The sequence below is a fragment of the Siphateles boraxobius genome, unplaced genomic scaffold (genome assembly GCF_051911475.1).
Source record: "Siphateles boraxobius isolate OS27281-9 unplaced genomic scaffold, OSU_SipBor_1 187, whole genome shotgun sequence".
NCBI classification, from domain to species: domain Eukaryota; kingdom Metazoa; phylum Chordata; class Actinopteri; order Cypriniformes; family Leuciscidae; genus Siphateles; species Siphateles boraxobius.
Genome location: NW_027508796.1, coordinates 104,382 through 115,000, shown reverse-complemented (window position 1 = coordinate 115,000; position 10,619 = coordinate 104,382). Strand labels below are relative to the sequence as shown.

General features: G+C 44.8%; 1 protein-coding gene across 1 annotated transcript in view; it reads right to left on the bottom strand.

Moving 5' to 3' along the window:
- btr30 (bloodthirsty-related gene family, member 30) overlaps window positions 1–8,047 on the bottom strand; it is an 18,140-nt gene extending 10,093 nt beyond the window's left edge. The window contains exons 1-2 of the mRNA XM_077233746.1: window positions 7,916–8,047; window positions 3,886–4,509 (exon numbers count right to left, since the gene is read on the bottom strand). Coding sequence (XP_077089861.1) covers window positions 3,886–4,500 — 615 coding nt within the window. The 5' untranslated portion in view covers window positions 4,501–4,509; window positions 7,916–8,047. The remainder of the gene's footprint in view (window positions 1–3,885; window positions 4,510–7,915) is intronic.
- Window positions 8,048–10,619: the final 2,572 nt, after the last annotated feature.

Genomic DNA, 10,619 nt, shown 5'->3' with positions numbered 1-10,619 from the left:
TGAAGAAGACTCTCCTCCTCATCGTGTGTGTGTGTGTGTGTGTGTGAGGAAGACTCTCCTCCTCATCGTGTGTGTGTGTGTGTGTGTGAAGAAGACTCTCCTCCTCATCGTGTGTGTGTGTGTGTGTGAAGAAGACTCTCCTCCTCATCGTGTGTGTGTGTGTGTGTGTGTGTGTGTGAGGAAGACTCTCCTCCTCATCGTGTGTGTGTGTGTGTGAAGAAGACTCTCCTCCTCATCGTGTGTGTGTGTGTGTGTGTGAAGAAGACTCTCCTCCTCATCGTGTGTGTGCGTGTGTGTGAAGAAGACTCTCCTCCTCATCGTGTGTGTGTGTGTGTGTGTGTGTGTGTGAGGAAGACTCTCCTCCTCATCGTGTGTGTGTGTGTGTGTGTGAGAAGAAGACTCTCCTCCTCATCGTGTGTGTGTGTGTGTGTGTGAGAAGACTCTCCTCCTCATCGTGTGTGTGTGTGTGTGTGTGTGTGTGTGTGAGGAAGACTCTCCTCCTCATCCTGTGTGTGTGTGTGTGTGAGGAAGACTCTCCTCCTCATCGTGTGTGTGTGTGTGTGTGTGAAGAAGACTCTCCTCCTCATCGTGTGTGTGTGTGTGTGTGTGTGTGTGTGAAGAAGACTCTCCTCCTCATCGTGTGTGTGTGTGTGAAGAAGACTCTCCTCCTCATCGTGTGTGTGTGTGTGTGTGTGAGGAAGACTCTCCTCCTCATCGTGTGTGTGTGTGTGTGTGAAGAAGACTCTCCTCCTCATCGTGTGTGTGTGTGTGTGTGTGAAGAAGACTCTCCTCCTCATCGTGTGTGTGTGTGTGTGTGTGAGGAAGACTCTCCACCTCATCGTGTGTGTGTGTGTGTGTGAAGAAGACTCTCCTCCTCATCGTGTGTGTGTGTGTGTGTGTGTGTGTGAGGAAGACTCTCCTCCTCATCGTGTGTGTGTGTGTGTGTGTGAAGAAGACTCTCCTCCTCATCGTGTGTGTGTGTGTGAAGAAGACTCTCCTCCTCATCATGTGTGTGTGTGTGTGTGTGAGGAAGACTCTCCTCCTCATCGTGTGTGTGTGTGTGTGTGTGAGGAAGACTCTCCTCCTCATCGTGTGTGTGTGTGTGTGTGAAGAAGACTCTCCTCCTCATCGTGTGTGTGTGTGTGTGTGTGAGGAAGACTCTCCTCCTCATCGTGTGTGTGTGTGTGAAGAAGACTCTCCTCCTCATCATGTGTGTGTGTGTGTGAGGAAGACTCTCCTCCTCATCGTGTGTGTGTGTGTGTGTGAAGAAGACTCTCCTCCTCATCGTGTGTGTGTGTGTGTGTGAAGAAGACTCTCCTCCTCATCGTGTGTGTGTGTGTGTGTGAGGAAGACTCTCCTCCTCATCGTGTGTGTGTGTGTGTGTGAAGAAGACTCTCCTCCTCATCGTGTGTGTGTGTGTGTGTGAGGAAGACTCTCCTCATCGTGTGTGTGTGTGTGTGAAGAAGACTCTCCTCCTCATCGTGTGTGTGTGTGTGAGGAAGACTCTCCACCTCATCGTGTGTGTGTGTGTGTGTGAGGAAGACTCTCCACCTCATCGTGTGTGTGTGTGTGTGTGTTTGTGTGTGTGAGGAAGACTCTCCTCCTCATCGTGTGTGTGTGTGTGTGAAGGAAGGAAGACACACACGATCCACCTCATCGTGTGTGTGTGTGTGTGAGGAAGACTCTCCTCTTCATCGTGTGTGTGTGTGTGTGTGTGTGTGAGAGGAAGGAAGACTCTCCTCTTCATCATGTGTGTGTGAGGAAGACTCTCCTCTTCATTGTGTGTGTGTGTGTGTGTGAGGAAGACTCTCCTCTTCATCGTGTGTGTGTGTGTGTGTGTGTGTTTGTGTGTGAGGAAGACTCTCCTCCTCATCGTGTGTGTGTGTGTGTGTGTGTGTGTGTGTGTGTGAGGAAGACTCTCCTCTTCATCGTGTGTGTGTGCGTGTGTGTGTGTGAGGAAGACTCTCCTCTTCATCGTGTGTGTGTGTGTTTGTGAGGAAGACTCTCCTCCTCATCGTGTGTGTGTGTGTGTGTGTGTGAGGAAGACTCTCCTCATCGTGTGTGTGTGTGTGTGAGGAAGACTCTCCTCCTCATCGTGTGTGTGTGTGTGTGTGTGTGTGAGGAAGACTCTCCTCTTCATCGTGTGTGTGTGTGTGAGGAAGACTCTCCTCTTCATCGTGTGTGTGTGTGTGTGTGTGTGTGAGGAAGACTCTCCTCTTCATCATGTGTGTGTGTGTGAGGAAGACTCTCCTCTTCATCGTGTGTGTGTGTGTGTGAGGAAGACTCTCCTCTTTATCGTGTGTTTGTGTGTGTGTGTGAGGAAGACTCCTTTTCATCATGTGTGTGTGTGTGAGGAAGACTCTCTTCATCATGTGTGTGTGTGAGGAAGACTCTCCTCTTCATCGTGTGTGTGTGTGTGTGTGTGAGGAAGACTCCCCTCTTCATCGTGTGTGTGTGTGTATGTGTGTGAGGAAGACTCTCCTCTTCATCATGTGTGTGTGTGTGAGGAAGACTCTCCTCTTCATCGTGTGTGTGTGTGTGTGTGTGTGTGTGAGGAAGACTCTCCTCTTCATCATGTGTGTGTGTGTGAGGAAGACTCTCCTCTTCATCGTGTGTGTGTGTGTGTGAGGAAGACTCTCCTCTTTATCGTGTGTTTGTGTGTGTGTGTGAGGAAGACTCCTTTTCATCATGTGTGTGTGTGTGAGGAAGACTCTCTTCATCATGTGTGTGTGTGAGGAAGACTCTCCTCTTCATCGTGTGTGTGTGTGTGTGAGGAAGACTCTCCTCTTTATCGTGTGTTTGTGTGAGTGTGTGAGGAAGACTCCTTTTCATCATGTGTGTGTGTGTGAGGAAGACTCTCTTCATCGTGTGTGTGTGAGGAAGACTCTCCTCTTCATCGTGTGTGTGTGTGTGTGAGGAAGACTCTCCTCTTTATCGTGTGTTTGTGTGAGTGTGTGAGGAAGACTCCTTTTCATCATGTGTGTGTGTGTGAGGAAGACTCCTTTTCATCATGTGTGTGTGTGAGGAAGACTCTCCTCTTCATCGTGTGTGTGTGTGTGTGAGGAAGACTCTCCTCTTTATCGTGTGTTTGTGTGAGTGTGTGAGGAAGACTCCTTTTCATCATGTGTGTGTGTGTGAGGAAGACTCCTTTTCATCGTGTGTGTGTGTGTGAGGAAGACTCTCTTCATCATGTGTGTGTGTGAGGAAGACTCTCCTCTTCATCGTGTGTGTGTGTGTGTGAGGAAGACTCTCCTCTTTATCGTGTGTTTGTGTGTGTGTGTGAGGAAGACTCCTTTTCATCATGTGTGTGTGTGTGAGGAAGACTCTCTTCATCGTGTGTGTGTGAGGAAGACTCTCCTCTTCATCGTGTGTGTGTGTGTGTGAGGAAGACTCTCCTCTTTATCGTGTGTTTGTGTGAGTGTGTGAGGAAGACTCCTTTTCATCATGTGTGTGTGTGTGAGGAAGACTCCTTTTCATCATGTGTGTGTGTGTGAGGAAGACTCCTTTTCATCGTGTGTGTGTGTGTGAGGAAGACTCCTCTTCATCATGTGTGTGTGTGTGAGGAAGACTCTTCATCATGTGTGTGTGTGTGAGGAAGACTCTTCATCATGTGTGTGTGTGTGAGGAAGACTCTTCATCATGTGTGTGTGTGTGAGGAAGACTCTTCATCATGTGTGTGTGTGTGAGGAAGACTCTTCATCATGTGTGTGTGTGAGGAAGACTCTCTTCATCGTGTGTGTGTGAGGAAGACTCTCCTCTTCATCGTGTGTGTGTGAGGAAGACTCTCCTCTTCATCGTGTGTGTGTGAGGAAGACTCTCTTCATCGTGTGTGTGTGAGGAAGACTCTCCTCTTCATCGTGTGTGTGTGTGTGTGAGGAGTAGCACCTGTTTGCTGGCGCGCTCGGTCTGCACGGAGACGGTGGTGTGTGTGCGGTGCTCCTCCAGCACACAGATGGCACACACACACTTCTGGTCGGTGCGGCAGTAGACCTCGAGCAGGCGGCCGTGTTCGGGGCAGGTTCGGCCCCTGAGGGCCTCGTGGGGGTCCAGGAGCCGGTGTGAGGAGTAGAAGAGTGTGTTCTGGTGCGGGAGCAGGTGCAGCTCGCAGTAAGAGGCGGTGCAGGTGATGCAGGAGCGCACGGCGGGTCTCTTCACGCCACTGCACACGTCACACACGATCAGCTCTCCGGAGCCGGCTCCGTTAGCGACTCTCTGCCGCGGCTTGGGCTCAGGAGGCCCACCGTACCGCATCTCCTTATACTTCTGTGTGATCTGTGCGAGCACACGGTTGATGCTGAGCTCGGGCCGCTCCTGGAACTCGCGCTTGCACAGCGGGCAGCAGAACACCGACCCGGAGCCGGAGCCGGGCCCCGAGGCCCAGTAGCCCCCGATGCAGGCCTGGCAGAAGTTGTGTCCGCACGGAGTGGAGACCGGCTGGACGAAGAGATCCAGACAGATGGAGCAGGAGAGGTCCTGTTCAGAGGAGAGATCGCCCTCCATCTGAGGATCCTGCAGACACACACACGCACACAGACACACACGCACACACACACACACACGCACGCACACGCACACACACACACACACACGCACGCACGCACACACACGCACACACACACACACACACACACACACACACACACGCGCACACACGCACACACGCACACAGACGCACACAGACACACACACACACACACGCACACACACACAGACACACACGCACACGCACACACAGACACACAGACACACACGCACACACACACACACGCACGCACGCACGCACACACACACACACACACACGCACACAGACACACACACACACACGCACACACACACACACACACACACACACACACACAGACGCACACAGACACACACACACACACACACACACACGCACACACACACACAGACGCACACAGACACACACACACACACACAGACACACACGCACACATACATACAGACACACAGACACACACGCACACACACACACGCACGCACGCACACACACACACACACACGCACGCACGCACACAGACACACACACACGCACACACACACACACACACGCACACACATACACACACACACGCACACACACACACACACACACACACACACACACACACACACACACAGACACACACACACACACACGCACACACACACACGCACACACATACACACAGAGACAGACACACGCACACACACGCACACACAGAGATAGAGGGACTTTATCAGCAGATTTACATGACTTCAGGGAAGGAGGAAGGACCCTCTCGTTTATCCAACATCATCAATTCAGTTTCTAACAAATCAGAAACTTCCCATTGTGAATAATCCGATTGAATAAAAACTCATTTGGACTGAAAATAATCGACTGAAATGAGTTTTTGCTTAAAACAAGAACAATTATCTGTCAGTGGAGTCAGAAAAATAGTTTTTTCTTTGAATTAAGTTTATTTTTGTTCTTGGGAAAATGAATTAAAGCTACAATACAAAATATAGCCGCTAGGGGGCGCTCACCTCTTACAATAACAAAACCGTAGATTTTGACGCTTATTTCACGCAGCTGTTATTTTCAATAACTCACACAGTTTATTAGACGAGTGAAGCTTGTGAGGGAACGCAGTGCTGTTTCTCTTGGTCTACACTATCACACTAAACTGCATTTGAGTGTGTTAAAGTTATAATGTTATTCTGTGTTAGTTTGTCTGTATGTGACTAGCATAAGGTAGATCAACATTATAATAACATACTGATCATATTCTAACATTTCATCACGTTGAGCTATATAACATTGATTAGTGTTATGTAGATTTGCGCACTGTAAAGCTCATGCGAGAGCGGCGTCTCTGTCAGTGGAAGTCACGGACGCTAGCTCTCCTTATCTCGAAACGCCACGCCGATACTGATCCTCGCTTTAGTTCTCCTTTTGTCCCAACGTTTGCTTGCCATGATCCACAATGTTTGAACGAAACAACAAAAACGCGAGCGCGCAGTTGACGTAGACGTAACGCAGTTGTCCACGTCTGTCGCCATGGTTACTATGGCAGTACGAGCGCAAACCAGGGATAGCGCGGATATTACGTCATTGACATGAGAACAGGGACGGGCACTTTTTAAAATTGTGAATTTCTCTGAATTTACAAATTCTTGGAAACATTTAGGATAATTGAAGTACACAATTGAAAGAAATATATAGGCTAGCACTGTGCAAGTGTTTTTTGGATATTTTGATAAACATTTTTACATATTGTACCTTCAATATGTCTATTTGCCCGCTCTCTGGCTTCAGCTCCTGCTATAGACTCGACTCCGCCTGAATCCTCTCAGGATAATCCTTCATTGCGCTGCCAGACAAGTCATTTGTTGAGGTAAGTTTGTAAAGTAAGACTGCACGCCTATATACTCAAACACGCAGATCTATAGACTAAACACGTGATGCGCATGTGCACGCCGTCAGCGCTCTCACAGATTCCTGTTTTTGAAGTTTACACAGAGATGATAACGCATTAAAGCGTTAGTTCACCCAAAAATGTAAATTCTGTCAGTAATTACTCTCCCTCATGTTGTTCAACCCCGTAAGACCTTCGTTCATCTTCAGAACACGAATTAAGATATTTGTGATTAAATCTGAGAGCTGGATAACTCCTCCATAGGCTAAAAGTATTCTCGTCGCTTGATAAACGTAAGATTGAGCCACTGTAGTCACTTGGACTATTTTAACGATGTCTTTAATAACTTTTTTCGGGGAACAAGTTTCAATCCCTTAGAAGCCTATGGAGGAGTGATCCAGCTCTCAGATTTAATCACAAATATCTTAATTCGTGTTCCGAAGATGAACGAAGGTCTTACGGGGTTGAACAACATGAGGGAGAGTAATTACTGACAGAGTTTACATTTTTGGGTGAACTATCCCTTTAATTTGTTTTTCATAAGTCGCACCCTGGAAGCTGTTTCAGAGTGTGTGTTCTCGAGCTCAAACACTGATATTCAGAACACACTAAAGTTTCTGTTTTCTCTGAGAACGGTGTCGTGTTAGCGGCCCATAAGTTAATAATTAATGATCTTTACAACGGAAGTGAATCAATCAAAACTTACTTTATCTGGACAATAACTTTATTCTAGATCTGCTGTAAAGCCTAAACAATCTCTGTTACTGTAATCTCCTATTATCACTGTAAAGCTGCTGTGAAACATCTCTATTAATATAAATGAAGTTGACTTGACTACTTTATAATTCCATGAACATTGCAGACACACACACACAAATATATCACACTGTCAATCACGACCAGACAAAACCAGCAAGAACCAGTATGGAAACTGTGCTGGTCTTTTCAGCAGGAGTTTCTGCTTATAAATGCACAATCATCATGAATTACTGTAGATGTGCACATATCTCAGAACAAAGGTCGGCTGCACAAACATTTTGTAAAATGCTGAAAGTCAGGTTGAACAATGTCCGGCCGAGCTTTAGTGAGGTTGCATAATTACAGTTCCAACATACAGCGCGTAAAATGCATTTAATGTCATTTAGTATAATAATTACGTTGCATCCTCAAAGGTCCAGTTTGTTCGAGCAGAAGGTTATTATTTCAGTATGCAGAGTCAGTTAGTCGGTGTTTTTATAAGGGTCTTTATAGTAACAGTGTGTATCAGTAGATCGGATCTGATGAAGTGTGTTATCTTCAGTTTGAGCTCTTCGTTCTCCACAACACACTCTCGCAGGGATGATTGACAGCACACGGTTATTACAGCGGAATATCTGTGCTTTATGAACTGATTTAACATGACCTGGATTTAGCGGAGAACTAATCATTTGAATTGATTTAAACTCGTTTAACACCACCCTTTAACAGAACATTCATTTCATTAATAGGAGAATATACACAGTCTCACACTTACCGTTGTGTCTGTGCGGCTGCGCGGAATATGATGTTTCTGACTGTCTTCTGTTGCTGTCCAGAGAATGTGTGTGTCTGAGTCTCAGTGTGTCTGAGTCTCAGTGTGTCTGTGTGTCTGTGTGTCTGTGTGTCTGAGTCGTGAGTCTGTCCCGTTAAACGAGTTTCCTTTGAGATTAAAGCGGTCGAGTGAGTCTGACAGGCTGAACTAGTGTGTGTGTGTGTGTGTGTGTGTGTGTGTGTGTGTGTGAGAGACAGAGAAGACACGAGAGAAACTGATGTCTGAATGCCTTCCAGCAGAGGCGGAGAAGGAAAACACAAATCAGCTGACAAGAAGAATTAAATGAGTGAAAAAATGAATGAAATATTCTGAAAGATATCAATCTACAGTCACAGATCTGAGTCTGGATCATAATCATAATCACAGATCTGAGTCTGGATCATAATCATAATCACAGATCTGAGTCTGGATCATAATCATAATCACAGATCTGAGTCTGGATCATAATCATATTCACAGATCTGAGTCTGGATCATAATCATATTCACAGATCTGAGTCTGGATCATAATCATATTCACAGATCTGAGTCTGGATCATAATCATATTCACAGATCTGAGTCTGGATCATAATCATATTCACAGATCTGAGTCTGGATCATAAGCATATTCACAGATCTGAGTCTGGATCATAATCATAATCACAGATCTGAGTCTGGATCATAATCATATTCACAGATCTGAGTCTGGATCATAATCATATTCACAGATCTGAGTCTGGATCATAATCATAATCACAGATCTGAGTCTGGATCATAATCGTATTCACTGATCTGAGTCTGGATCATAATCATAATCACAGATCTGTGTCTGGATCATAATCGTATTCACAGATCTGAGTCTGGATCATAATCGTATTCACAGATCTGAGTCTGGATCATAATCATAATCACAGATCTGTGTCTGGATCATAATCGTATTCACAGATCTGAGTCTGGATCATAATCATAATCACAGATCTGTGTCTGGATCATAATCGTATTCACAGATCTGAGTCTGGATCATAATCATAATCACAGATCTGAGTCTGGATCATAATCGTAATCACAGATCTGTGTCTGGATCATAATCATATTCACAGATCTGAGTCTGGATCATAATCGTAATCACAGATCTGAGTCTGGATCATAATCATATTCACAGATCTGAGTCTGGATCATAATCGTAATCACAGATCTGAGTCTGGATCATAATCATATTCACAGATCTGAGTCTGGATCATAATCATATTCACAGATCTGAGTCTGGATCATAATCATATTCACAGATCTGAGTCTGGATCATAATCATATTCACAGATCTGAGTCTGGATCATAATCATATTCACAGATCTGAGTCTGGATCATAATCATATTCACAGATCTGAGTCTGGATCATAATCATATTCACAGATCTGAGTCTGGATCATAATCATATTCACAGATCTGAGTCTGGATCATAAGCATATTCACAGATCTGAGTCTGGATCATAATCATAATCACAGATCTGAGTCTGGATCATAATCATATTCACAGATCTGAGTCTGGATCATAATCATATTCACAGATCTGAGTCTGGATCATAATCATAATCACAGATCTGAGTCTGGATCATAATCATATTCACAGATCTGAGTCTGGATCATAATCATAATCACAGATCTGAGTCTGGATCATAATCATATTCACAGATCTGAGTCTGGATCATAATCATATTCACAGATCTGAGTCTGGATCATAATCATAATCACAGATCTGAGTCTGGATCATAATCATATTCACTGATCTGAGTCTGGATCATAATCATAATCACAGATCTGTGTCTGGATCATAATCGTATTCACAGATCTGAGTCTGGATCATAATCGTATTCACAGATCTGAGTCTGGATCATAATCATAATCACAGATCTGTGTCTGGATCATAATCGTATTCACAGATCTGAGTCTGGATCATAATCATAATCACAGATCTGTGTCTGGATCATAATCGTATTCACAGATCTGAGTCTGGATCATAATCATAATCACAGATCTGAGTCTGGATCATAATCGTAATCACAGATCTGTGTCTGGATCATAATCATATTCACAGATCTGAGTCTGGATCATAATCGTAATCACAGATCTGAGTCTGGATCATAATCATATTCACAGATCTGAGTCTGGATCATAATCATATTCACAGATCTGAGTCTGGATCATAATCATATTCACAGATCTGAGTCTGGATCATAATCATATTCACAGATCTGAGTCTGGATCATAATCATATTCACAGATCTGAGTCTGGATCATAATCATATTCACAGATCTGAGTCTGGATCATAATCATATTCACAGATCTGAGTCTGGATCATAATCATATTCACAGATCTGAGTCTGGATCATAATCATATTCACAGATCTGAGTCTGGATCATAATCATATTCACAGATCTGAGTCTGGATCATAAGCATATTCACAGATCTGAGTCTGGATCATAATCATAATCACAGATCTGAGTCTGGATCATAATCATATTCACAGATCTGAGTCTGGATCATAATCATATTCACAGATCTGAGTCTGGATCATAATCATATTCACAGATCTGAGTCTGGATCATAATCATATTCACAGATCTGAGTCTGGATCATAATCATATTCACAGATCTGAGTCTGGATCATA